The 26,560-nt window shown below is 37.0% G+C and overlaps 1 protein-coding gene across 4 annotated transcripts in view; it reads left to right on the top strand.

Annotated features, from left to right (window-relative positions):
• YAP1 (Yes1 associated transcriptional regulator) overlaps positions 1-24,612 on the top strand; it is an 89,164-nt gene extending 64,552 nt beyond the window's left edge. The window contains exons 5-9 of one of the 4 annotated variants that reach the window (XM_059838607.1): positions 6,200-6,393; positions 7,915-7,962; positions 14,939-15,069; positions 19,069-19,181; positions 19,793-24,612. In XM_059838607.1, the coding sequence (XP_059694590.1) occupies positions 6,200-6,393; positions 7,915-7,962; positions 14,939-15,069; positions 19,069-19,181; positions 19,793-20,031 (725 nt within the window). In that variant the 3' untranslated portion in view covers positions 20,032-24,612. The remainder of the gene's footprint in view (positions 1-6,199; positions 6,394-7,914; positions 7,963-14,938; positions 15,070-19,068; positions 19,182-19,792) is intronic. The other 3 variants (XM_059838608.1, XM_059838609.1, XM_059838610.1) reach the window with 3 other exon arrangements.
• Positions 24,613-26,560: the final 1,948 nt, after the last annotated feature.

Genomic DNA, 26,560 nt, shown 5'->3' on the forward strand with positions numbered 1-26,560 from the left:
TGTAAAGAAGCTTGTCCTTTTGTTAGTTAACCCAGGAAGTATTATGTGGTGATTAAACAGTGAAACTGTTCACAGCTAATAGCCTTATGTAGACTCCTTGCTGAGTAAACTTTAGTCTAACATGTGGACTAGCTTTCATTAAATATATTTTGCCAGAGAGTCAGTGGACAGACATATGAGGCCTTGGTTAGCTCAGATTCCTGCACTTGCTGTAGTCTTCAGTGTTTCATACATTAAATTTAAATTTAAACCAGCATTAGTTCAGGTTTCTTCTCATAATCTGTCCAGTGCGCTCTGCCTTACGTAGTTCTGTAGTGCTAATACTTACAGTGTCAGTTGTGTTCTGTAAATCAAGTAATTCAAAACTCGTTTAGCCTTCCAAAATTAAAATTGATTTTTTTTTAAAGTGAAAAAGAGTTATGTAGAGAGTTAAAAGAGAGTTTTAATAAGATCCCATTATTTAAAGAGTTTTATTTTATATGTGTGCACTGAAGTTCCTAAAAGCTACTCACTTAACTTACTTTACTGCTGAATATAATTTATATTTGCTTTTTTTGGCTGGCCAGAACATTTTAGTTCTTCTGAAACTGGCTTACATTGAGTGAAAGTGGTTTATAAATACTGCTGTTTACTGTTTTGGGGGGAAAAGAACTGACACAGCTTTTTGCTCCAGTTTAGTTACCAGTGATTCAAGAGTCTGTACATGCTGTAGAGTCTTAATGGTGCTCAAGTCAGTCTGGCTATTGCACATCTACATTTGATGATACAGAAAAACTTCAAAAACAATGGCAGACTTATCAAAGAAAAAGGAACTTAAATTATATTGTTTTAACCAGCAGGTTAAAACAAAAAGAAAAATACTAATTTAATTTGAATGAAACTAGTTGATAAATGCAGAGTAACCAGTCTGTAGTTTGGACTTGATTCTGTAATAGTATTTTCATTGGATATATCTTGCTTTAACCAAAAGTTCAGCTCGGGAGTCTGTTTTCAGCTCAGGAATATTTCTGTTTGCCTAAGACACTAAGATTTGTTTGTACACTTAAACAGCAAAATGAGCCCAGAGAACAGTCTATTTGTGGTTTCCCCCATACTCTAAGATCCAGGATTGTCAGATTAATCAGAGACTGAAAGCAATGGAATAGTTTATTGTGCTAATTTTTAGGTTGTTTCATAACAGCAGCATTATGAAACTGTGAGTGGGATTTCCTTAGAGTAACATAGCAATACATTATAAAGAATACAATCCAGAAACATGACTTACATCCTGATTAAACAACAAATTGTTGTAGAAAGTCTTTCTTAAAAAGCCCCTTAGAACATTTTTTTAATTACTTCTGAGACTCTTTCAAATCCTACTGGTATTTTTTTTAATTCATCACTCTTTTAAATGTAATCAAAGAGGATTTTTGCCTTTGTTGAAGTGTTGCAAACTAGCACCAGGTAAAAACCTGACTATAGCCAAAAATTATGCACAATAGCTGTCTAGTTTCAAAATGGAGCTGAAGGGGACAAGTTCTTTAGTTCCCCCAATGAAAACATTGATTCTTATTAGTAAGGACAGTCAGCTATAGTATGCTCGCATCCTGAGCTTTTTTGTTGTTGTTTGCTCAACTAAATAGTGTCTTCAAATTGGTGGATTCAAATTAGGTTTGGCTTTAAAGGGTGGAATTATAAGTAGGAAAGAAACAACATCTGACATTCAGCTGTGTCTCCTAATCATTAAGGGTGCAATCTCTGCATGTAATTCTGCATAGGAGAGAAGTGCTGTCTTATTGCAAACTGTCACTGCCCTGGGACGTGGGATTTTCAACTGACAGAGGATCTTGGGAGAGAAATTTGCCTTTTATGCTTGAGTTGTTAAAAATTTGTTGGCCTTTTCTCTCTAGCACCAATGCCTGGTAATTACTTTTCTCTCTTGGTTTTGTTTTTTGGGTTTTGTTGTTTGGTTTTTTTTCACATATGTCAACAGCAGTCTAAACTTTTTTCAGGTATTGTCTGGTATAGCACAGAAGAGGCATTTCTGCTGTTGACAGAAGAACATTTAATGTGTAGCATTTAAAGACCAGTAATTTTCTCAAAAACATATTTCAGCAATTGCAATTGACTGTATTCTGCAGACTGTGAAGCCATATATTAGGACAAGATCTTTTTTATTGTCATAAGTTGCCCATGTTTTTTGACTTGTCTGCCCCTCCTCCTCCCTCAAATCCCCCTCTTCTAGAAACAAAGACTTATTTGTTCCTGCTCTGCCTGTGAGGTCTTTGCATCCTCCACTGTGTGGGTGACGAGCCCCTTATTTAAATGCTTTCCATAGCCATGGAAGGTAAGGAACAGGATGTATTAGAAACTGCTAAGTCCTAGCTAACAGATAAAATGAAGCTCTTCACCTTTGAATTCGAAGTACTTGATAAGAGCTGTGCATGTCACCATGATTACAAATACATGAAGTGTAGAAAAAATAAAATCTACTATCTGAGATCACATTAATAAGCATATTCTTTAGAGTGCAGATTTCTGCAGTCATGTCCTGGTGGGTAATGCAGAATTGGGAGTGTAAAAAGAAAAAAAAGCTCACCAACAAAACAAGCAAGCAAAAGTACCTCGACCCCAAATCAACAACAAAAAGCTTTAAAACCCTCTGTTTTTTCCTGTCAATTGAAACAAGATGTGTTTCCTCACCCCCACCCCCGCCTTTTCATTAAATACTGTGTTGGAAATTATAGATAATTACATTCTTCTTTAAGTTTACCTTGAAGATAGCACACTTGTGTAATCACCAAGGTGTATGAAAATCATTGATACTATTGTTGTGGTTTTTTCCACTGGTTCTTCACTTGGATATGTTAAGTCAGTAAAATTCAGTTAGCAGCATCTTCTTCTAATTTCCTAACTTTTAATTTAATTTCATGGTTAAAAAAAGTTTGCTCATATAAAAAATCTGAGGACATTTTAAAATCTTATCAGTTTGAAGTCTTTTGCACTTTCATTCCTGAAATAATAAAATGTTCAGAAACAACCTTTCAATGATGTGTGAATAATAATAATAATAATAATAATAATAATAATAATAATAATAATAATAATAATAATAATAATGGCATTTTAGATTCAGTTACCAAATCATATCATTAAGTGATCCCCTGACATTTATTAATGAATTTTAAGTATACACCCAAGTCTCAATATCTTACGATATTCCTGCTTTAGATATGTTTTTCTTACTTTCAAAATGGACATTAGAAGACATTTTGGGGATCTAGGATGAGGGAGTAAAATGAAAAACATCAGAGAAACATGATTTCTTTCTTAAAATTACAGAGTCGGGAGATGAGAAGAATGGAGCAAACAGTGGTCAGAGAGAACAGGAATAATACAACCAGCTGTTAGAGAGACACACATATATAAAATAAAAAAAGCAGAAAGTGGCATGAGCAGGAAATACAAAGCTGCTTATTTGAGGAAAAGAGATACTTGTATGGTGCATGCAGGAAAAACAAATTCATAACATGTTCAAGGAATGTTGGTGATACTGCACTGAAGTGTTTAACTAAGGTTAGACGCTGTTAGATTTTTATGAGGTTATCTGTAACATGACTTGGCTGTGAACTGCATTGAGGTAGGACTCTGAAACCATGATTATATAACTGGGGACTAGACTATAAAGGGAGTGTTTTTAACCAAAAGAAAATTGACGTTTTTCAGCTTTGGGCACTTAAATTCTACAAGCTAGTTTGCTTTTAACTTTGATGTGCTCCTTTCAGGTGATTGTAAATTTTGAATTTTTCTCCCTTTTGATTTTATACTGTAATTGACCTTTCTTCTTGTTTATTAGCAGTGTTTGGATCCTGGAACTTCTGACAGGTAGCACAGACTTTAGATAAGGTTGCAGAATTAACTAACAGCAGGAGAAGGCTGTTTTTCGTTGTCCCCTATTAACTTCATTTCTGCTTATAAGGTGAAGGAGAGTAAGATATATAGAGCAAAAGGCATGGTCCTGGTTCCAGATTTGAAAAGAGAGAAAGGAGGAGATCTATTCTCCACTCCAGCAATGTCTTGTCTACTTATCTAAAACTGCTAGATGGGCTGCCTTGCTTTTTGCATTGCTTTCTCTAGCTTCAACTTTGCTTCAACTTTGATAAATGAAGGTTGAGTAATTGCTGTCAAGCTTCCAGCAGATATTGCCCAGTGGAGCTCCTGGTGCTTGTAGTTATATGTTCACTGCCCACATCCTTACAGGACAGCTGTTGATGGTGTTATGACTTTTGCTTAACAGTTTCTAGGTAGTGTCTTGGGCTAGTCTTCCTGTCACTGGCCCAAAGACCACAGCTCGTGTGGCAGAGCTGGTTAATTGGCTCACTCTGGTCACCTTCTGTCCTGAAGTTCAGTTCTGATGGTGAAGTGGTGCTGGATGTCTCATAACATCAACTGTTTGATTTTAGGCTTTGATCCACAGGAATGGTGTTTTTTTCATGCTGCATCAGGATGAGACTTGTAGGCTGGAACTGAACTGCAGCCCTAGTTGTTTCTACTGGGTACTGGGATCCAGTTTCTATTCCTACTTCACAGGTTCACTTACCTTACAGGAAGTTTTATCATATTAGCAATTATATGTATGAAGCCCTTTAACTAGTGACTGCATGAAATACTGCTTCAAATTACTGTAAGCTATTTCACAGCATTTTATGTTGGCTGGACTCATGAAAATACGACCCTTCTGGCCATTAGACTGGTGAGTCTGTGCTGGACCAGTGGATTAGTTGAAAGGATAGACTGCAGGGTTGGGTCTCTAATTGGTTTAGTATTATATGATAAATATATGTTGGCTTTCTTGGAACAGAAGAACTGCACTACTGTACCTGAAATTGCACACTCAAAAGGCAGTGGAGACTGAAGGGCTTTTCAGTCAAAAGACGATACAGATTTTTTAATGAGAGAATTATCCTTTCTTATGGTAGTTAGAAATGTTAGTATTCCAGGATGTCTCTGTATAATGAAAACATTAATTCAAACTAATTCTGATGTTTTGGGGTTTTTTCCTACTTCACCCTGTCATCCTAAAAGAACCTCTCTCTCTTTTTTTCCTTAGTTTCTGTAAACCATAATCCTCATTCCCTGAAAAAAAAAAATCCCTGCCATTCTCCCACCACTGCTTCAGCAAATGCATTCTGCTGAATATTGTGAGTGTTAGCAGATTCAGTCTGTTATGAAGAACACTGTGGAGATGGAGAGCTAATTCCAAGCTGAAAGCCCCTGAAAATAGTGCCCTTTCAATACAGTCAGCCTTTCCCACTCTCTGTTTCACTCTGGGAGCTCTAGTGCCTCTGTTGACTTTAACCATATGGGTGTCATGTGAGGGAGAAATCAGACCTTATACATCAAATAGATGCATCCCACTTATGTATTATTTTATAAAATAAAATTGTCTTAGGCTTTGCTTTTATAGGGGAAGGGAAGATGCGTTCTCATTGTGCATTATGCTTTCAAAGTTACATTTTTAGTTCCCGCTCCCCAGGAAAAATGCAATGCATAATTCTGAGGGATAAAAGAAATAGAAGCACTAGCAAAATGTGTTGTATGTTGATGTCCATATTTATGGCTGTATAATTTATCTGCCATTTCTGTACCAACTCTAATTTTGCCTATCAAGAATCTCTAAATGAAGTCTCTAACACTAAAATAGTGATGTGACAAGGATGTGAATGCTGGTTGCATCACCTTGCACCACAGCAGGTAGCCTTTAATTGTTTTCAATAAAAGTGAAATGATGCATTTTGTCGCTCTGTGTTCTCAAGTTAAATGTACCTAAGATTCCACATGAATAAAACAAGTTCTTTAGTGTTTGTGTCTGCAGTGAGAATAGTTTATTAGAAAGAAGAGAGATTTTTCTAATTCAACTTGAAATATTTTACTACCACTTTTGAATTTTTCACCAGTTAGCACATTAAACTGTTTTTAGAAGCTTTTAGAATAAGTACGTGGTCTTAACCATGAGACTGTTCCATTAATTTTGCACACATCGATTGCTCATGCATGAGCATACATTTCACACTCTGAATATTAGTGTAGCTGCATGTTTTGTACTGTCATGCCTTGTAATTTTGTATCTTTTTTAATGTATACCTTTCATGAATACTACTTTCCTTGCATGTATTTGTTTGAATTTATTTTTTAAATGTTTATTGTTTTGGTTCCTTAGCCATGAATCAGCGAATCAGCCAAAGTGCTCCAGTCAAACAGCCACCTCCTCTGGCTCCTCAGAGTCCCCAGGGTGGTGTGATGGGAGGGAGTAGCTCCAATCAGCAACAGCAGATGAGACTTCAGCAGCTACAGATGGAGAAAGAAAGGCTGAGACTGAAGCATCAAGAACTGCTTCGGCAGGTGAGGCCACAGGTTAGACACCTACTTCCACTATTTCTTTTGTATGTTATGTTTTGATTTTTCTGAGTTGTTGTTTCAGTGAGTCGTAAAGACCAGTGACTATACAAAAAGTTTTGAGATCTAAAAAGGTCTGAATTCATTCTCTTACTGATATCAGCTTGGTGGTGAAAGTATCTGATTTTTTAGACTGAAGAATTTTGCTTTCCTCCTTCATTCCTCCCTCTAACAAAACTCTTAAAGAGCAGGCTTCACAAACTATAAGGATGACAGCGTGGACTGTTGATGTGATGTGATGTGATTGGATATTCCTCCTAATAATATGTTTCATATTCATTGAGTACCAAGTCATGCAAAAAAGTTATTTCCCACAGCTACTTTAGTTCTCCCTTTTAAGTGGAGGAAAGTCTTCAGTTTTACAACCTGTTGCAGTCTGTCGGATTTTGAAATATTTTCAAGGGTTATATTTAAGAAACATTGAAGAGATGCCTTGTTGCCAAAATCATACCTGTTTGATAGTGGAGTGAGCATGAAACAACTGAATAACTTGTGCTGCATTTTGAACCTGTAGTTTTCTTATGCTGAAGAATTTCAAACTTCATAATAAGGCTGCAAACTGTGCCTTTTAGTGTTTTCTACTATATGGATATGGCTGTATTATCCACTATATGGATATGTCTGTAGCAAATATTAAAGTGTAGGGCTGGACTTTGCAATCTCTGGATTGGAATTCGGGCTTGATCTCCTTTTGACTCTAAGCCTTCTGCTTCGATTGTTCAATCTGAGTGTTTTAATAGTTACTACTATCTGTGCTAGATACTTAAGATATTTCTTTGGGGTTTTGACACTGGCAGACAAAGCACTAATCTTTTCTTAAGGAAAACCTTCTAAAATCTTTCCCTTTTCACTTTGGGTGATGGGCCTTGTATCAGAAGAGGATAACATCTTAATGTCTTCAAGGACGGCTTTTCTCTTTCTTCATCTCCTGCAGTATTCTGACTTCCATTATCCCCTTTGTAGTCAAGGACTGTTTTGTAGGAACATCAGCATCTCTTGGTGTAAGATGGGTCATCTTTACAGCCATTACTTTTTATAATACTTTAGGTAAGAATACATTGCAAAGGTGGCATCCGGACTTTCTCTCCGCTTAAGCACCTGGGCTTCTGCTCTTCCTGCTTTGCAATTAATCCACAAACAGACATTTTACCCTGTGCTAGCATGCTTCTAGGTAGGCCTTCTAATTGTCTTCTTGCCTCAGTTGTCATTGAGAACCTGACTAACTTTGGAGCAGGTGACAACCAGTTCTCTTAATGTTGTTCTCCTTAGTTATTAAGCTTATCTGTCAAATACGCGTCCTTGGTAAATCTGTGAGTTTTGTTTCACTGTGTCATGATTTTCACAGTTCTTAACTCCCTTATCCTGTCTCATCTGGCCTGTCTCAGGGGCTTGATACTACAAGATGGTGTTTATAAGACAGCCTGCATAGGTAAACCATGCAGCTAAAGTAATTTTTATCCATCTTATTTTTACTCTTAGGCATTGCGGAATATCAATCCCAGCACAGCAAATTCTCCAAAACATCAGGTAGGCTCTTAACTGATGTTTCAGCATAATTAGAAAAATGAAAGCATTAAATTAGGCTAGCAGGGAACTTTTTGCTACATGAAAACATTCTAAAAAAGAAAAAAAACCCAAACAAGAAACCAACCTCTGCCATGCACATTTTTGAATCACTTTTCTGGTCACAGCCCTAACACTGTTTTTAGGAGTGCTGTATTACCACAACTTTATATCATATTTAAGAGCAAACAAGAGGAATTCATTGCACATTTTTTTACATTGAAAACAACCTTCTTGTTTAGCATTCTTGAGGATACTGCTGTTCCAGTCCTGATGTCATCAAGATGTTTATTTGAAGCAAACTATCTAAGGTAGTAGTTGGTGACTTTTAAGTACTGTTCATATGAATGTTCTTATCAGTTTGTTAAAACAGGTATGATCTTAGAGAAGGATATCTCTAAGTTATCAGTTAGTTAATGAAAAGTCACTTGAAATAGTTATGATTTTTAAGCATGCACAGTATAACAGAATTACTTAATAGATTCGACTAACAAAATAATGGCTATGCAGATATAATTTTTCCATTTGCACGTTTAGCTGGCTCTTGCACACATACATTTTCTGTATAGGAAACAACAGTTATGAAAAGCTCAGACCAAAATAAAATTGTTCAAAATGTGAAGCATAATAAACAGCTAATGTGGTCTTCTTTCTCTGGAAGGGTGGATTTATGGATATATTCAGATAACTTAATGTTTACTATTGTTAACAGTGTTTTAATCTACTGATTCCTAGTACCAATATTTATATTAGCTTGTACTGTACTTTGTTTTTTAAGAAAAACCTCTGTATGCACTAGGCAAGAAAAACAATAAAAGAAAGTATCCTCTGTTTGGAACCCATGAGTACTGATGTACTGTTGCATTCTGAAGAGTAGCACAAACCTTGTATGTTACTAGTTCTGAGATATAGGAACTTCAGACCTTAGTGCTGACACCCTGGGAAAAATACTTTCTTGTTTGGCAATACCAGAGCAGCTCTTAAACAGAAGGATTTTAATTGAGATGTAGTAATTTAATTCATTAACAAAGCATTAGCCACATAATGATCTTATCAATCAATACTAGATCCTATTCCAGAGGAGAAAAACAAACTCCTCAAGAATAATGGGTATACAAGAGAATAAACAAAGGAGAACTGCTCCACAGTAGTGGAGTAAAGCACCTTATCTTCTGGCATAATTAGGTCATTCATAGGGGATGTTTTTCTTACAGAATGCCAAAAGTGTATTCTGTGTTTTCTTCTATGCCTGAAGCCCTGTCATTGTTCACTCTTCCAGTAATTTCTTCTTGTTGCCAACTTAAGAAAATACAGGAAATGGAGAAGTTTGTTATCAGTTTCATACTGAACTCTGTAAGATGAGGTTTTTGGAACTTCTTGAAATTATGGCTTTAAATTCTAAAAAACAGTGAAAACTCAAAGGGACTATACTGATAATTTATTAAATGTATATGTAGTGGTCACTGCTCTGTTTGGACTGGAAACTGATGAAAGGAGTCATACAAAAATCAGAATTCCATTTATATTTAAACTTGCTTCCTACTATATCTCCTGCCTGGGTTCAGTTTTATTAGTCTGCACTTGCTAATGAGTCAAAGTGTGCGTGAGTGATCTGTTGAGTAGAAGAATGGGCAATCATGTCACATTTAAAGTTCTGTAATACTGGACTATTCATGTCACACCATCTAAATGTACTTTTTGTGTTTTCGTATCACTCAGTAATGTAATGAATAGCCACAGGTGGAAGAAAGTGCTTAGAGAACTGCTTCTGGGTTCTGGTTCTCTAAATGCTTCTTGAGGCCTTGTACTGTAGAGAAAAATGTAGTCTATCTTCTCTGATGATGCTGCTGTTGAAGTCCCAATCTGTACATCTGATCAGATCACAGCTGACCTAGTTAATCTGGAAAATTTATAGAAAGCATTAAAATTTCTTTGTTGAACTTTTTCTTTCAGACAGGTCTGTCTTTCTTTTTGAATAAAATTAATGAAGTTTGGAGGAATTACCTGCTTTCCTGATGATAAAGCTGTACTTGGTGGCAGAGTAATTGCTTCTCTTGCTAGATTTTAGATATTCTTTTAAGGAATAATAAGAATTAAATCTTCATATGTTCAATGCTCTTAATTCTGGGACAGTTAAGTCTTTTTAGAGAGGGATTGCCAAGGTCTTTTGTTGGTAAAGAAATTATGTAACACTTGCATTCTTGAAGCTTGCATCTAATGAAATCTCTTGTATAGATGGATTAAAAACATCTGAGAAATGTTCCTTAACTTTTAACTGGATCTCTGAACTTTTTATGTCACACAATCACTAGGTTAGAAGGGACTGGTGGTGGTCGTCTAGCACAAGATCCTGATCCTTCTTGACATTTTTCCCCATGTAGCCTGGATTCACTGCCATGGTTGTATTTATATCTATGGTCAGGTTTTTTTGGTACTGGCTAACTGCAGTGTTCCTGACAGGTTTTGGTCTCTCTGCCACGGTAATGCAGTATGCTGTGGTGACACTAACATTCCAAGTGTTGTGTATGGAAGCCTTACCTTCTGGAAAGAGCAAATAATGCCTCAGCTTCATTTTTTATAGAAAGCACTGTAGGAAACTCTTCTTGTTTGAATGAGGATGTATTTTACTGAAATTCTAAAAATGTCAAAGGTACCTGTAGCAAAAATTTCAACTTTCAGACTTACTGTGTATCAGCCAGAACTGTTGATACATCCAGGAAATTTAAAAACACCAAGCATCTGTTCAGTTACTTGTGCTTATCATCATCAGTTATTTGTGAAACCTTAAAAATGTCTGTTTTAGTAAAGAGATTGCATGACTTGACTTTCACTCCATCCCCACTAGCTCTCTTTCCATTTTCCTGCAGTTAGCATCTTACTGTCAGCAATTTCTAAGGTAGAGCAGATGTCTATCAAGTTTTGTATGTCACAAAATTGAACAGATGTTAAGTAACAGATTTCTTCCCTTACAGTGTGCTGTGGAAAGAAATAGAGGCAAATAATGTTGAGGTACTGATGGCATTGTTCTTGGATGTTGTGCACACTATTTTCTTGTGATGAGAATGGAAGATTTCTTATTTATTTGCTTCTAATATTAGAGTATTTGCTAGTAAGATCAGCATACTACATATTTATAAGTTCCTCTGTATGTGCTTGCTGATTCTGTATCTGCTTCTTGTTTCTAGTTTGTTTCTAAGCTTTACAGATCAACAAAATAATTGTATTGCTTGCTCATGTGTGTAGATCTTTATGGATAAATACCTTGTTTAAAAGTCTGTATAGTAAATCAGAACTGCATTCACTGGCTGTGCTGGTTGTGACTGAAGCAGTGAATGGTCCATTTTCCACTCAGTCTTCACAAATTGCCCAGCTCCTCATTGCTGAGTTCATTTGTCTTCCATCAGTCCCTGTGTCTTCCCTGTTTCTTTTGTATATGTGCTGTAACTTTGTGGGTGCTGTAAGTCTGCCCATAAGTGTTGTGGTCTTCTCTTTCCCCTAAAACTTCTGTCCCATCCCAGGAAAGCCTGTGGATCATTTCATAGTCAAGTGATGGTTGGGGACAGAAATGTTAAAATTGTAAAGTAAAGTAAAGTAAATCTGCACTTTTAAAGTAAATTTTCAAAACCAATTATCAGGATATATCAAGTAAAATTGAGTAGCATATCATAGGTTTAGTACAGTAAGAATATAAGTCAGTTGCACAAGTCATCTGCCTTTCCTCAAAAACAAGTGAAGATAAAAATGCTCTTAAAAGGGTAGTTTTATAAAGTTAATTTGAACATGGTGTGAATGACCTGTAACTTAATGTAAAACTTGATCTGTCAGGAATTATGAAAAAAAAAAAAAGTGCATGGGTCAGCCAGATAAATTACACAGTGCTGACCTTATTTTAAAAATTATTTAAGGAGATGACAGATCATTTTGGTCTCTGTGTAATAACTAAAATTCAGCTTTTGTGCTAACAATAGGAATACTAAGCCTTTCTTTTCCCAGAGGTACTTAAAAGAAGTTTGACATACTTAAAAAATAGGATGAGATCAATTCATAGTAAACTAAGCCAGGATTTTGTCATAGTTTTATTTTTGCCTCCAGACTTCTAATAAAGCACATCTTTCAAAGCATGAATTAAAAGCCTTGAGTTCACATTGCACTGTTTTGGAGGTGGGAGAGACTTGGACACTCCCATACATTTTTTTAAGTACAGAAAACCTACAACTTTTTTTATTGCAGAACAGGTTTATAAGGAAGAGAAATGAAAAGACTGTTCTTCAAGCAACGCTTCAGCTTCCATCTTTTATACCTTTTAGGAAAAATAGTCATAACATACTCTTAAGCCATTTAGGAAACTTTGTAGCTTGTCTTTTTTGGTAATTCCATTTTCTTTCAGGCTCCCAGAATGACATAAATTTATTACTTAGATGAGTAATAACATTCTTTTGAGGGGAAAGTGCTTCTTACTCCTGTAAAAGTAGCAGTAATGCTACTTATAAATAGTTAAAAATAGTTGCAGTTTTCCATTTTTTAGCAATGTTGTTAAAACAAAGATAAAAGTAGTAATAATTTTAAAAATACTAGTTTCACTACGTAGTACATGCCAAAGAATAGGCAAAATATAGTTCTCTCTCCTGGTTTAATACATCTCTATAGCTGGCCTTTAGATAAATGAGATTTTTTTGTTTTAGCTGGCTAGCATCTTGAGCTATATTTATTTTTTACCATACTGTTTAAGTACACTCTCAGGATTTAAAAAAATACAAAGGTAACTTCGGTGTTTTTCCTAATTTCTTGTTCCTTTGTACTGACTTTTTTTCTTCTAGTAACAGAAGAAAAATCGTGAGGTTTTTTTTTCTTTTCTTTCCTGATGTCAGTAGCTCTTGAAAAGGGGATGTCTGGATTTCTTATCTTCCTCACAACTGTTGAATTAGGAGGCAGTTCCAATTGGAAAGGCCACACAAAGGAGATAAAATGTCACATTAGTTCATATACAGAAATGACTCCAAGTAGATTTTGCTTTGTTACCACTCCTTGTGGCACTGGTGTGTGATTGAGCTGCTTCTGCAGTCTGCTGGCACTTTTGGCTCCTCCTCTTCATCCAAATCAGGGACTGCAGCCCAAGGAAATAAAGATGTAATGTACAGATCAAACCAAGAGGGAAGGGGAAAAGGACACAGCACATGGGTGAGCACTTCTTGAGCTATCTCTGGGATAGCTGGTCTGAGACCTTCTGCCTTCTTCAGATCAGTGTTTGGAAATTCCAGGAAGAATACTTCTTTCTTTCTTTTTTACAAATGGATGAGTCTACCTGTATATCAGATAGCTTGTCACTGATACAAGGTTGAAAACTTAGCTGTGAAGTAAGATGTCATTATATAGGCTTTACATTTGGTTTTATTACGTAAGCAAATGAAAATCATATGGATAAGCCTTTAGAAATTGTTAAAAGATGTCTGACATCCTGTGAGCTGAAAATGGGGATGGAGTATTATTACTGTTTGTTAGAACAGTGGCCAGATAAGTGGTGATGAGCTGAGGGCTAGGTTTACTTGAAGTAGTAATTGGGTGTGATGAACACAAAAACCAATGGTATGCTTGTACACTTTCTGCAGAGATCTAATCAGCTGCAGTGAGAAAATTTTCTAGTGCAAGACATTAAGCTTAAAGGAATATGTAGAATAGTAATCCACAGGAATGGGAGTGAAGCATAGGCAGATTAGAAAAGAAAACCTGTCAGTAGAGAAGCTTCAACACACAGTCTGCTGGAAACAAAATAAAATAACCTTAGATTTCTTAAAAAGAAATCACTTGGAAGAAGAATTGGGGCAAAGTTAGTTTTATATACTAAAAGACTACAGTATAGTAGTCCTTAAGCTTATCGTTGAAAATGGATGAAGACCTCTCATTTTACAAGTGAGAAATATTAAAGTATTGTCAAGACTGACAGGATTGGTTTTGTCTGAGATTATCTTCCCAGTCACACCCTGGAAGTCACGTACTGCTGGTAATGGTGACAGGATAGTCAATAGATTTATCAGTCTCTGCAGTAACAAAGCTCAGTCTTGGTGGGACATTGATGATGTTTGAATAGAGTTGCTTGAAGAAAATTACTGTATTTCCACATGTGTAACTCATGGATTACTTGTTTAAAAAAGGGAGAGAGGTCACTGGAAATTACATCAAATGTTGCTTATTTCCATCTGCCCTTAATATAATGCATTTTATGTTAACGCTTGCTTTCATCGATTAGTAATTACAAGCTTAATGAACAGTTTGATTCAAGCTGGTGAAGATTCAGATGTGTAAAAAATTATATGCAGTTTAGGTTTGTAGCTTCAGAAGTGCAGTGTCTTGGCCTTACTAAGAAATTACTCAGAATTTGAAGAGCTTTGAAATTTACAGAGGGAACTAATCACTGATTTGATCAGTCAGAAATTTCAAATGCATGCCTCAAACAGGAAGAATGAATGCAAACTTTTAGGGAAAGACTTGAAAGTTTGACTGAAACTAGAAAGGTACAAAGGAAGCCAGGAACTAAATCAGAATTTAAAAGAAATGGGGATAAAATGCTATTTAGCAGAGTTAAACAGGTTATATTAGGGGTCAGATAGTATTAACAATTCTTGTTTTGGTTTAAGTATAGACTTAGCAGAAAGATACTGAAGTGAACTAGAAAATATTTGTGTAAGCATACAGATATTTATTTCCATAAATACATTTACAGTGCAGTCTCTGTAATGGTGGTCATGGCTGCTGGAAGTTGCATTTTCATTGAAGCCAGTACAGATTCTTGCTTTGCCCTCAGAAACTAGTTTCATTTCATTTAACTCTTGTAACTGGAAGCAGTAAAAGCATCAATTACCTATAATGTCATCTGTTTATGTATCCAGAAAGTGCATTCAAATGCCTAACATGATCTCTCTTTCTCCCTCTCCTGCTGTTCTAGGAATTGGCTCTCCGTAGCCAGCTTCCAACAATGGAACAAGACGGTGGATCTCAAAACCCCGTGTCATCTCCTGGAATGTCTCAGGAACTGAGAACAATGACTACAAATAGTTCTGATCCCTTTCTTAACAGGTTTGTAGGAATAGCTACTAGAGGAAAGAAATTTGATGTAAAATTCTGTTTGGTACATGTAATAGTTTATTTTGAACATCTGTCCGTGCCAAGAGCCACAGCTGTAAATGAATCTTTCCTTAAATGGCAAGTCTGGTAAAAGCTGAAGATTAAAAGCTGTCTCCTGTGGGAGGAAGTAGTCTGTTCAGACTTGTAGGAAGGTTTTTATTCAAAGTCATAACATGTTTGCCTCTGCATAATCTGTTGACTAACAGTCATTTCAAATTACTGACTCAATTTGTGAATAGCTCACTGTGAGATCAAATGAACTGTGAGGCACATTTAGGATTACAGCTTGAGGTTCATTTTAAGGTTTCTCCATTCACTCCTCCCTTCCACTTCAGGTATTTAGCAGTATTTTTACTATGCTAATGCTAGTTCTACAAATAGTGGCATGTTTAATTTTAAATGCTGTATTATTTTGAAGTGGGTATTTTCATTCAAGATTTAGAATCTTACAATATAGACTAGTCTTTCATAAAACTTTTTCCTAAATCCCTCTGACTTGAAGTGTTTATTTTGTTGGAAATACCGTTCAAATTTCAGCTTGCAAATTCTTCCTGCCAAGCATTACAACTTCAGAGACATTGCTGCAGCTTGAGATAAGTGATATCTGTATTTTGGGTAATCCCTTTGGGAAGCTTTATCTCCTACACAGACAATTATGATTAGAAAACTTGATGTTTTTTGGAGGGATTATCCTATATGGAATTCATCCTGTAGGATGTTCTTGCATGAGCCTTGACTGTGCTGGCTTTGTCCTACCAAATAAAAGAGACAAGACAATTTAAACCTGACTTGCTCTCGTATGAGAAGCCTCTGTAGATAGGTGATGGTATCAATGTGGTATAGTAACATTCTAGCTTGAACTGCTGTTCAAGGCTGTTACCATCATCATACAAGATGTTACATCATACAAGTCCTCGCATCTTCAAAACCTGTCTTCTGACCTGAAGGAAATGCATCTTTAGGTTTCAAATGGCCACAGCAGTGGAATAATGCAGTTTATCTGTTGTGAGTCTGCACACATAAAAGAGAAAGTGATGGATCTTTGCAATTAACTAGAAACAGAGGAAAAAGCTAGAAAGGGCAAATTTGCTTTCTGTAATTTTATGGCACTTTACTGCAAAGTGCAAAAAGATACTGCTTGCCTGATTGCGTATATGTTGAGGGTTTTTTTTTTTAATGTAGCCCTTATCCCATACAAAATATTGAAAATCTGTATTTGACTTGAGTTCAGATTATCTTAGTTTGCATTTTGGTCTGAAAATATGTCTCTTTCTAGGCTGATATATGTGTGGCACTACACTTAATTCTGTCATATGGGTGTGGGAAAGGGATTTTTAAGAAAGGACATCTGTGAATATGCACTCTGTCTCAGAAAGCAGTCCAGTGGTTTTGACCTAAAGGTCTTGCTGATACTCCTTATGTTAAAGTTCAGACTTTGAAAAATGCTCCTTTCTGTCTTTATTGGATGTGTATAAAGTTCCTAGTGAGACAGTTCTAAATTTAGGCCCCAGAGTTATCTATTCAGAGTTTAGGTTGTTTGTTATTTTCTGCTGCCTATATAATAGTAGTATTAAAAAATCTCAGAAAATCACTACATTGGAGCAATTTGAGATAATGCTCAGTAGTGGTTTAAAATGCATAATCAAATCAGCCTGTTATCTTCAGTACTTACTGTCATTATGGTATATTTGATTTTTTTTTTAATGGGATATTCATCAGTGCAGACTTCATTAGACTATTTCACCTTTTGATTTGCCACACTTGTTTATATATTTTTGTCGGTTAGATTTATATTGGTAGTGATGGTAGTTCTCTGTTTAACTCCTAAATTGGTATTTCTTCTTTTGTATACACATATTTTAACAATGATTATTTGAAGAAGAATCCACTCTCTATTTTGGGTAATGCTGTTTAGTTGTATGTGGTAATTTTGGGTGGTGTGACTACTAAATGAACAAATCCTTGTTGAAGAAAGAGGAAATGTGTATTAAGGAGCGATTTGAAGAGAAGTGCTGGACATTCCAAGTGTGAGACCAACAGCCAAAAAGCCTTCTCCTCTGGAGTGATTTAGTTCAGCATAGTCTCTGTTCTGTTTTTAGTATTTTGTCCCATAAAGTAAACCAGATTTTTGTGCACAGAAGTTCTAAATTGTTTAAGTTTAATTACTAGGATTGTATCAAATGTGTGGTGATTCTGTTCTTAAATCAGTCTAAAAAAAGATAAATATTTATGATTTATCTATAAAGAAATGTTAGGTTCCTTTCTTGTATGGCAAAGGTGTCTTCATGGAATCAAATATATATATTTATATACATGGCTGAAGGCATTTTACTGGCATCTGATATTTAATAGCTGTTCACAATTTTTTTGTTTCTTCATACTTGACAAAAAGCCCTATACTATATACTTCACAAGGACATCATGAGGAGGATTAGTATGTCTTCAAATGATAATTTGAACAGGAAATCAAGTTGATGGTCATTGAGGATGCCAGATGGAAAATCAGTAAGGATTCTCAGTGAATCTCAGAATACATAACCTGAAGAAATACAGATTTTGAAAATATTTTGTTAAGACTGAATATTAGAGGATGCAGGGGGGAGGGAGGTAATGGTGGCCTTCAACAGCTGCTTATGCAGGCCGCAGCTCCTGCCAGCAAGGCTGCTCCAGCATGGGCTCCTCCCACCAGGAGGCCACAGGTGCTGTCAGCCTGCTCCAGCACAGGCTTCCCATGGGGTCACAGCCTCCTTCAGGCATCCCGCTGCTCTGGCATGGATCCTCCAGGGGCTGCAGGTGGATCTCTGCTCCCCCTGGCATCTCCACAGGCTGCAGGGGCACAGCTGCCTCACCATGGTCTGTGCACCATGGGCAGCAGGGGAATCTCTGCTCTGGTGCCTGGAGCACCTCCTGCCCCTCCTTCTGCGCTGACCTGGGGGTCTGCAGGGCTGTTCCTCTCATGTATTCTCACTCCTCTCTCCCATTTGTGTTCAGCATTTTCCCCTCTTCTTAAATACGTTATGACGTAGGTACCACCATGGTCACTGATGGGCTCAGTTTTGGGCAGCTGGACCACTTTGGAGACAGCTGGAAGCAGCTGGCTAACGTGGGATCAGCTCCTCCTGCTGTGTCACACAGTGATCCCTGCAGACCCCTACTACCAAAACCATGCTATCTAATATCAACACAGTGGTCTACTTTCCCTCCCCTTCTCACATTTTCCACTGTGCCTCTCTTGATCTTGCTTGCTGCGCTGGCAGGAGATGGCAGTAAGAAAGTGAAGGCATGTAAGGCCCCATGCCATCAGTTTGGTTAACTGTTCTGTCAGCAAGATCATTCTGAGCAGGGTTTGTTTATAGGATGGCTTCTGTACCAGGGTTTGATTTATATTTGGGTGCTCTCTTGCCTTGACATGTGTGACTGAACAAGCAGTAATGCAGCAGCGGGAAGCAATTGAAGAATTGCTAAAGGAGTTCCAACTATTTATAACAGCAGTGACCTAAAAATACACTTCAGTGGTTGATTAAACATGGGAACATTAGTTAGAAGTATTTTTTTTTTATCCTTATGGAAGCATAAAAGGGTGCACCATCAGTATTATTATTTTTATAATCATTATGGATTATCTGATATGCTTCGAAAGGTTTTAGCTGTGGGTGGGTGTGAAAAGATTTAAATTACGCACAACACAAGTAGGCCATTTCTTAAAGCTGCTTAGGTATGTTCTCATCAAGTTAAATTGAATCTAAATAATATGGTTTTAATTGGAAAAGGTCTGCATAACATAAAACCCAGGTGTCTCAGGCAAACAAATGCTTAAGCTTTTTATTAGAATAGGAGATTTCTCATGGTAGCAATGTTTTCAAAGCCCATAAATTAGTTCAAAACAGGCATCTATTTTATTTTTTTCAGTGCTCTACCCTCATTTTTTTTCCTCCTTATCTTCTGTTACAGTGGAACATATCACTCCAGAGATGAAAGCACAGATAGTGGACTTAGCATGAGCAGTTACAGTGTACCCAGAACCCCAGATGACTTCCTGAACAGTGTTGATGAGATGGATACAGGTCCGGTTTGTGTACATTTTTAATGCATGTTTTCCAAATACACTTGTATCCATTTGCAGTGAAAACAAGCAATTCTGAAAAGCTCTGATACTTTTTGTGTTATTTTCTACCTTTTCCTACTTTCCCTGTTTCTCTGATGGAAACATTAGATTTATGAAAAAATATATTTGTAATCAAGTGTATTGGGAGGATGGGGAAATTGCTTGTAAGTGGTGTCGCTCCTGTTTTTATAAGGAATTTAAGTGTGTTTGCTTTTTGAAGGAATGTTGTTCAGAGCTAAGAATAGTACCTCATCCAGAGTCGTTAATACTACTCCAAAACGATATGTGACTCAGTATTGTCTTTTTTCTTCAAGTGTAAAAATTAAATTGTGCTAAAAGACATCAAAGATCTGTAAGATTTGGGTCAGTAGGTGAAAGTTGGAAACAAAGGCATGTTCTTTGTGCATCTGCATGCAGTCAAGTTATGTTTGGGGTTTGTGATGGATTTCTGTGAGTCACACTGCTTGTATGATGCAAGAGGTACATGAGTAACCTTTAACCAGTTGTCCTGATAAATTGTAGGTTTGGTACTTCCAGTATACTTAATATCCATCTTTGTGTTATAACTAGGTGACAGTATCAGCCAAAGTAACATACCATCCCATCAGAACCGTTTCCCAGACTACCTTGAAGCCATTCCAGGGACAAATGTGGACCTTGGGACACTGGAAGGAGATGGAATGAATATAGAAGGAGAAGAACTGATGCCAAGTCTGCAAGAGGCTTTGAGCTCTGACATCCTTAATGACATGGAATCTGTCTTGGCAGCCACCAAGCTAGATAAAGAGAGTTTTCTTACTTGGTTATAGGGGCCTCAGGGAGACTGAATTCTAAATCTGTGAAGGATCTAAGGAGATTAGGACATCTGTATCTGAAGTTCAGAACAAGCCAGTGTGGTGCACTTTGGCTTGTGTTCAGAAAAAGTACATGAACAAATACTCAACAAGTTTGTTTGGGTTTGCTCTTCCTTGTCCATCGCTGCTGTTATATATTGCTGACTTTTTTTCACAGTTGACTCTGAAGAACAGACATCTTCTTGATCTTTTTCTATTGCTGTTGCAACTACTGTTGGAGGGGGGTGGGGAGGGATGATGAGCCTATTTTGGATGACGAATGCCATTCCTTTTGTCCTAGTGTGCGCTTGCGTATCATTTTATCTAAGTACTCAGATTTGAGAGTTAATTTCTGCATGTCACTGCTTGTAGTTTGCTCAGCTAGTTATCTCCTGCTGCCTGTGGCAAGTGGTAAAACATGACATACTGGGGTGACAAGCCAAAAATGATGTATCTGGTCAAAAGAAGTCAATACTGATTTGGAGATACGACATAAAGGAGGGCTGAAGACTGTTTGGCATTAAGTGTTCCTACTAGTAGCTCTTGCATTAGCCACAAAGTGCTCTTGTTTGTATTTTATGTTATAGTAAATCATGAGTCATTTTACATAGAAACATATATGAACTTTGATTGTTGCCACATACTCTAGCCTAACTTCCATTTTTCAAAAATACTTTGATTATTTTTGTTAGTTGGTTTAACTGTAGCTGTAGGATGGGAAGTAATTATAGGTGTTCTGGGTTGTTTTTTTAATAGTGAAATCTAAGGGTTTTTTTCTGATTTCACACAGTCTTATTTAAATCTAAATTGTCTGCTTTTTTTTATACTTAAACCATGCCTATTGTAGCCTGATAAGCTAGTGAGTACATAAACCAGTATGTTTTGCCTGTAACTTTTTTATTTTTTTAAAGGCTAGCTTTGAATGTAATCATTAGATTTCATGACCAGTGGCTTATTTTTCATGTGTATTTGTGAGACTTTGAATTAGAATCTGATTACAGCAATATAAAAGTTAAAATCCTTTGTCATGTGTACAAATTTTAAATGCATCGTAAAGTAGCAGAACCATTTTAAAATTACATCTAATCTCTCTTCTGGTTTTCAGTTTTGATCTCAGTGAGTTCAGATTTTAAAATCCTTAATGGGGAAAAAAAAAATCTATGAAAAGTTTCTCTTAGGTTACCACGGACAATAATTCTGAACTATTAATATCACGGTGTGTTGCAATGAAAAGGCTAGAACACCAAAAAACTTCTCGATAAAAACTTCTAGGTGTAATAGTTATCAAGTTCTGTTTGGTGAAAAATAAGCCCTGGACGCTATATGTAGAAGAATGTAAAGATATGTGTTAGATGGTGACATGAGCAGGTAATGAAGTGTATATTAGTAGTAGAGCATAGCATGGGGTAGAGGTGAAAATGAATCATTTTTATTTTAACAGGAAAAGATGTATCACTAAGTTGTCTGCAGGAGTTGACACAAGTTTCCAAAGAGTATTTTTAAATGAACAAAATGAGCGTGAATCAAACTTTCAATATAAGCTATGAATTTTTGTGGGGTTTTTGGGTTTTTTTCTCATGAAAAATAGTGTCACCAGTTAACACCTCTATAATTAAGGGCCTATCACCATTCTCAACAGTGAGCCTTTATTTTCAAGGGTGTATAACATGACTATAAAGATACTGTAAGCGTGAAACTTAGTTTTGGGAAAAAACTTTCAGTTAGCAGGGACTTCTCCTGAGGAGAGATTTTTTGGGGTTTATTGTTTTGCATTTTTTTTCAAGACACTGATTATTTTTTAAGCTAGGAACAAATCAGCAAAACAAACAAAAAACCCCATGATATTACTATTGCCATTTGGATTTTTTTTAAGCTTCAGAAATAATTCTGGTTTAGGATGATGTAAAGAAGGAAAACTCTTAACCAAATCCTATTTTAAAAACGGAAGCAACAGAGGCAGAGATTTGAAATTTGCCACTATAAATGTACATTTACTACTTTACATAAATGTTTTAGTGTTTGAAAAACACAAAATTTTATGGCTTGTTATGGGATACGGGCAAGTTTTAAAATAATAATTTTTTAAAACACATTCACAATGCTATGTATTCTGCTACACCAATAATTCAGTGATTAATAGGCCACTTATATCGTGCAATGACACAGTAGCTCCTAAAGCAGTGTTATTGTGTCCAAGATAGGGATTTTAGTAGCATTTTTTTAAATTTCATTATGAATTCCTCTCTCTCTCCCTCCCTTCAGGAAAAGAAAAAGACACTAAGTTTTCCTAACTTGAACAATCTGACATAAAACCACAACAGCAAGGAAATTCAGAGTTGATTTTATTTCAGCTGTCTTCCACGGTTATATCCAGATATCATAGCACATAGAGAATCACAGAATAAGCTGAGTTGGAAGGGACCCATCAGGATCATCAAGTCCAACTCCTGGCCCTGCACAGGACACTCCAAGCTTCATACCATGTGCTTGAGAGCATTGTCCAAACGCTTCTTGAACTCTGTCAGGCTGGTGCTGTGACCACTTCCCTGGGGAGCCTGTTCCAGTGCCCAACCACTCTCTGGGTGAAGAACCTTTTCCTGATGTCCAACCTAAACCTCCCCTGACTCAGCCTCAGGCCATTCCCTTGGGTCCTGTCACTGGTCTTGAGAGTGAAGAGATCTTACCTGCCCCTCCTCTTCCTCTCATGAGGAAGCTGTAGACTGCAGTGAGATCTCCCCTTGTCTCCTCCAGGCTGAGCAGACCAAGTGACCTCAGCCATGAGGATTGGCTTCCCCTCAAGGCCCTTCACACCTTCATTGCCCTCCTTTGGACACTCTCCAGTAGTTTAATATCCCTTTCATATTGTGGCAGGCAGAACTGCCCCCAGCACTGGTGGTGAGGCTGCCCCAGAGCAGAGCAGAGCAGGACAATCCCTTGCCCAGCTGGCCATGCTGTGCCTGATGCCCCCCAGGGCAGGGTTGGCCCTCCTGGCTGCCAGGGCACTGCTGGCTCATGCTCAGCTTGTCACAGACCAGGACCCCCAGGTCCCTCTCTGCAGCACTGCTCTGCAGCATCTCATTCCCCAGTCCATGCACAGAACCAGATTTGATGCACTGAGTGCAAACTCCTGACATGCTGTACCTCACTACAACAGAAATGAGTACAGAACAAATTCTCTTTCCTTGCTTTTGTGTGTTTGTCACAGCTTTAATATTTGAATGTTTTATTCTCATTGTAGAAACACTAAATGGCTTATACTGTATTTGGGTAGCATGGCTTAGGGTAGATACTGACAAACTGGGAATCCTTGAACAGCTCTAACATTAATTATGTTTTGTGATACTTATTTTAATTAAGACATTTCCATTCTCTCACCTATTAGGAAACATACCATATAGATGCTGTACTGTTGGCAATCAATATTAATTCGGATTTTTTTTTTTTTAATTCTGCAAATGCATTGTTTGATGAAGTGGTTAAAATTGTTTGAAATGCAAAAGTGTTTTGGGTAGTATTTTATACTGATGTATATATTGAAACAGAAATCATTGTAATAATTGTAATAGCTGTTAGTTTTAAATACACTATATGCAGACAGATGGGGCTGTACAGAACTGTACTGTTAACACCCGGGTAGGGCTGCTGCTTGGGAACAGGTTGCAGTGTCAGTGAAGCATATGGATCAAATATTGTACCATTCAGTGTTGGCGCTCACCAATGCAAAAGGAGAAGAGACAGTTTCAACATGATTAACACTACATGGTAAATTAGTACTACAGTGACCTTTTCACTTACAAGCATGTTTTTTATACAAATTAGCAGGTGTGCTTGTATAAAACAATTTGTGTTCTGTATCATGGAAAAAGTACTCTCAACATTTAGAATCACAGAATCATGTTGTATGTTAGAGAATTATGTCCAAAATTATATATATTACTTAACAATGTTATTTTTAGATATGAGCATGACTGTAAGCTAGGTACTTAAGTACATTCTGTTACATTATTTTTCTTTATGTAATACTTTTTCAGTTGTTTTATTTGGTATAAATATATACTTTGTGCTTAAACATCTTTGTTCGTTTTTAACATTCAATAGTATGTAAAGATGTAATTTCCTTCAGTAAGATAGTTGCATTGAATTGTTGGAATGCCTATTGTAGTGCGTCTGTTCTTGTCCCCCTTGTCATTGTTTTTGTAGTTGTAAACTCCAGTTCTGCAAATACGGTGTGCAAGCTCACCTGAGAGACAAATGAGTTCCACTGGCTTCAGTAAAGGCTTAACATTAAAGTGTACATGTCTGTGTGCTTGCAGGAATGAAGAGACAGTGAACTCTGGTGAGCATCATGCAGCTTGTGTAAAACAGGACTTTAATTGCAAATGGCACTATAGTGAGACCTGGTAACAGAACATCTGGGTATCTACTAGAAGAAAGCATCCACTTTTTGCAGATAATGCTTGCCATGTTCGGATGGCAGATACATTTTTGGCTAACTTTTAAGTTTATGCATTAATTTGTGGCAGACTATCAATAAAGACACACTATTTTCATTTCCAAGTTTTGACTTATGAATTGTGAAATATGTAATGACATACCTTGAAAATGCCTGAAGATTTAAGTTTGAAATATCTTGACAGGTTTCATTAATTTTGACCTTCTGTATAACAGTCTGAAAGATGGGGGGTTTTTTAAATGTAGTGCAATTTGGAAAGGCCTAAGTCATACACTGTTTGCATTTTAGCAGTTCCAGAGTTGTTACTATTCAGCACCAAAAGCCCCAGCCATGTGGAATTCAGCAAATTTGTGTGTTTTCTTGGCTAAGGGTACAACCCTTGATGGATTTATCAGTTTGTCTTGTACTTCTGAGTTCATAGCCAGCTTTAGTCACCCAGATCCTTTTAAATTTAAATGTAACATCACACGTTCCACCTGGGAGTAGGCAGCCAGTGGCAGGGAATGATAAAGTACCAATTTTGTTTGCTGATATCACTCTCATTTATAAGGTGGTAACGTATTGCAGTAGTTGAAGTATGAGTGACCTTCTGAGGCAGCCCTAAATAGACTGCAATACTGCAAAACAGGATATTTGGTCCAGGTATTACAGGCTCACTTTGCAATTCTCTTTGAAATATTTTCAACACTTAGTTAAAAATAAAAAGTATTTGTTTCAGTAAGCCAGAAATAATATGCTTCCAGTGAAGCAAGTGCCAGTTATCAGCCAAAGAAAGCATTTTTCATATTGGATCCTCAACAGAATAATTATTTGAGATCAGGCTGTGATCTGTATAGCACCTCCTGTGTTGGAGGTTCATTCAGAGATAAACCAGGGCCACTGATTTTTTTTACAGCATTTACAGTATCAGCATCCAGAGTTCATATGTCCCTCCTGAAGAGTAAAGCTGTGCTTCTTGACCTTTGTTGTCACCACTTCTTAATGCTAGCAAGGGTTATCTGCACCCTCTAAACTTAGGTGTCATCAAAATAGGAAGATGTTGATACAGGATGGGAGATCTCAGTTGACATGAAATGGTGAATCCAGCTCTTAACTGAAGAACTGAGCTGTCTTTAGAACAGAGGGTAGAGCTTTGCACCAGCTACCACATCCAGTACTGAATGCCTCTTAAGTAAAACAGCCAATGTGTTCTTCTCTAGGCACTGAGGGAGAATGTTGAGTGAGAAACATGTAAATGCTGACACATCTGACAAAGCTTCCTAACGGGTTTTGTGGAAAACTCATGGTTTTTACTTTTCCAGACATACTCTGTCTTTAATGCAGAGGTTGTAACAATGAAAGCTATAGATCTAGGCTGTCACAGACTGGTTTTATTTTCTCTGTGTGGGAATGCAGTTGATGACTCTGATGATAAAATTTTCTATATTAAATTGGCTTGGCTTAGAATATGAGAAGCAAAGTAGTGTTATGGGATTTTCCTGTCTCTTAGCAAGTGTGACTGGGGGAGAGGGGTTTGTTTGGTTTAGGTTTGTTTTTTAAGGGGAGGGATCAGGAGCAGCTTGAGAGGTTTCTTTTTCACTGTCCTGCAACAACAAACTAGAGCTCCATATAAATGCTACATTCAATCTCACCTGAAATGCTCTTTCTCCTCCTCTCATATGTGTCGATTCTGAGCTGCTCTAGTGTGTTTTAAATTATTTATTGTATTTACCATCTGTGAGTTTTGCTTTCTTAGCACCTAATGACTGGACTGTAATACTAAGTGCTGTTTGTCCCAAGAGGAGAGCAGAGTTCCTCCATTCTGAAATCCAGCTGCTATCATGTTTGAAGTCTGTAATATAACACAGAATTACAGTCTGACCCCAAACATGATGCAGCCCAACTTCTGGTACAGGATGGTTATGGGCAAGCATGATTGTTTTGAACCACGGTGGATTCCTGTTCTTGTTTGAGACTGGAAAAGTTTGGCTGTGTCATTGCTTTGATTTCTGCAGCCAGCTGTCCTAGCAGGAGCAGGGACAGCAGTCCTCCTGGGTCAGAGTACTCCTACCC

The sequence above is a fragment of the Haemorhous mexicanus genome, chromosome 2 (genome assembly GCF_027477595.1).
Source record: "Haemorhous mexicanus isolate bHaeMex1 chromosome 2, bHaeMex1.pri, whole genome shotgun sequence".
Taxonomy (NCBI): Eukaryota; Metazoa; Chordata; class Aves; order Passeriformes; family Fringillidae; genus Haemorhous; species Haemorhous mexicanus.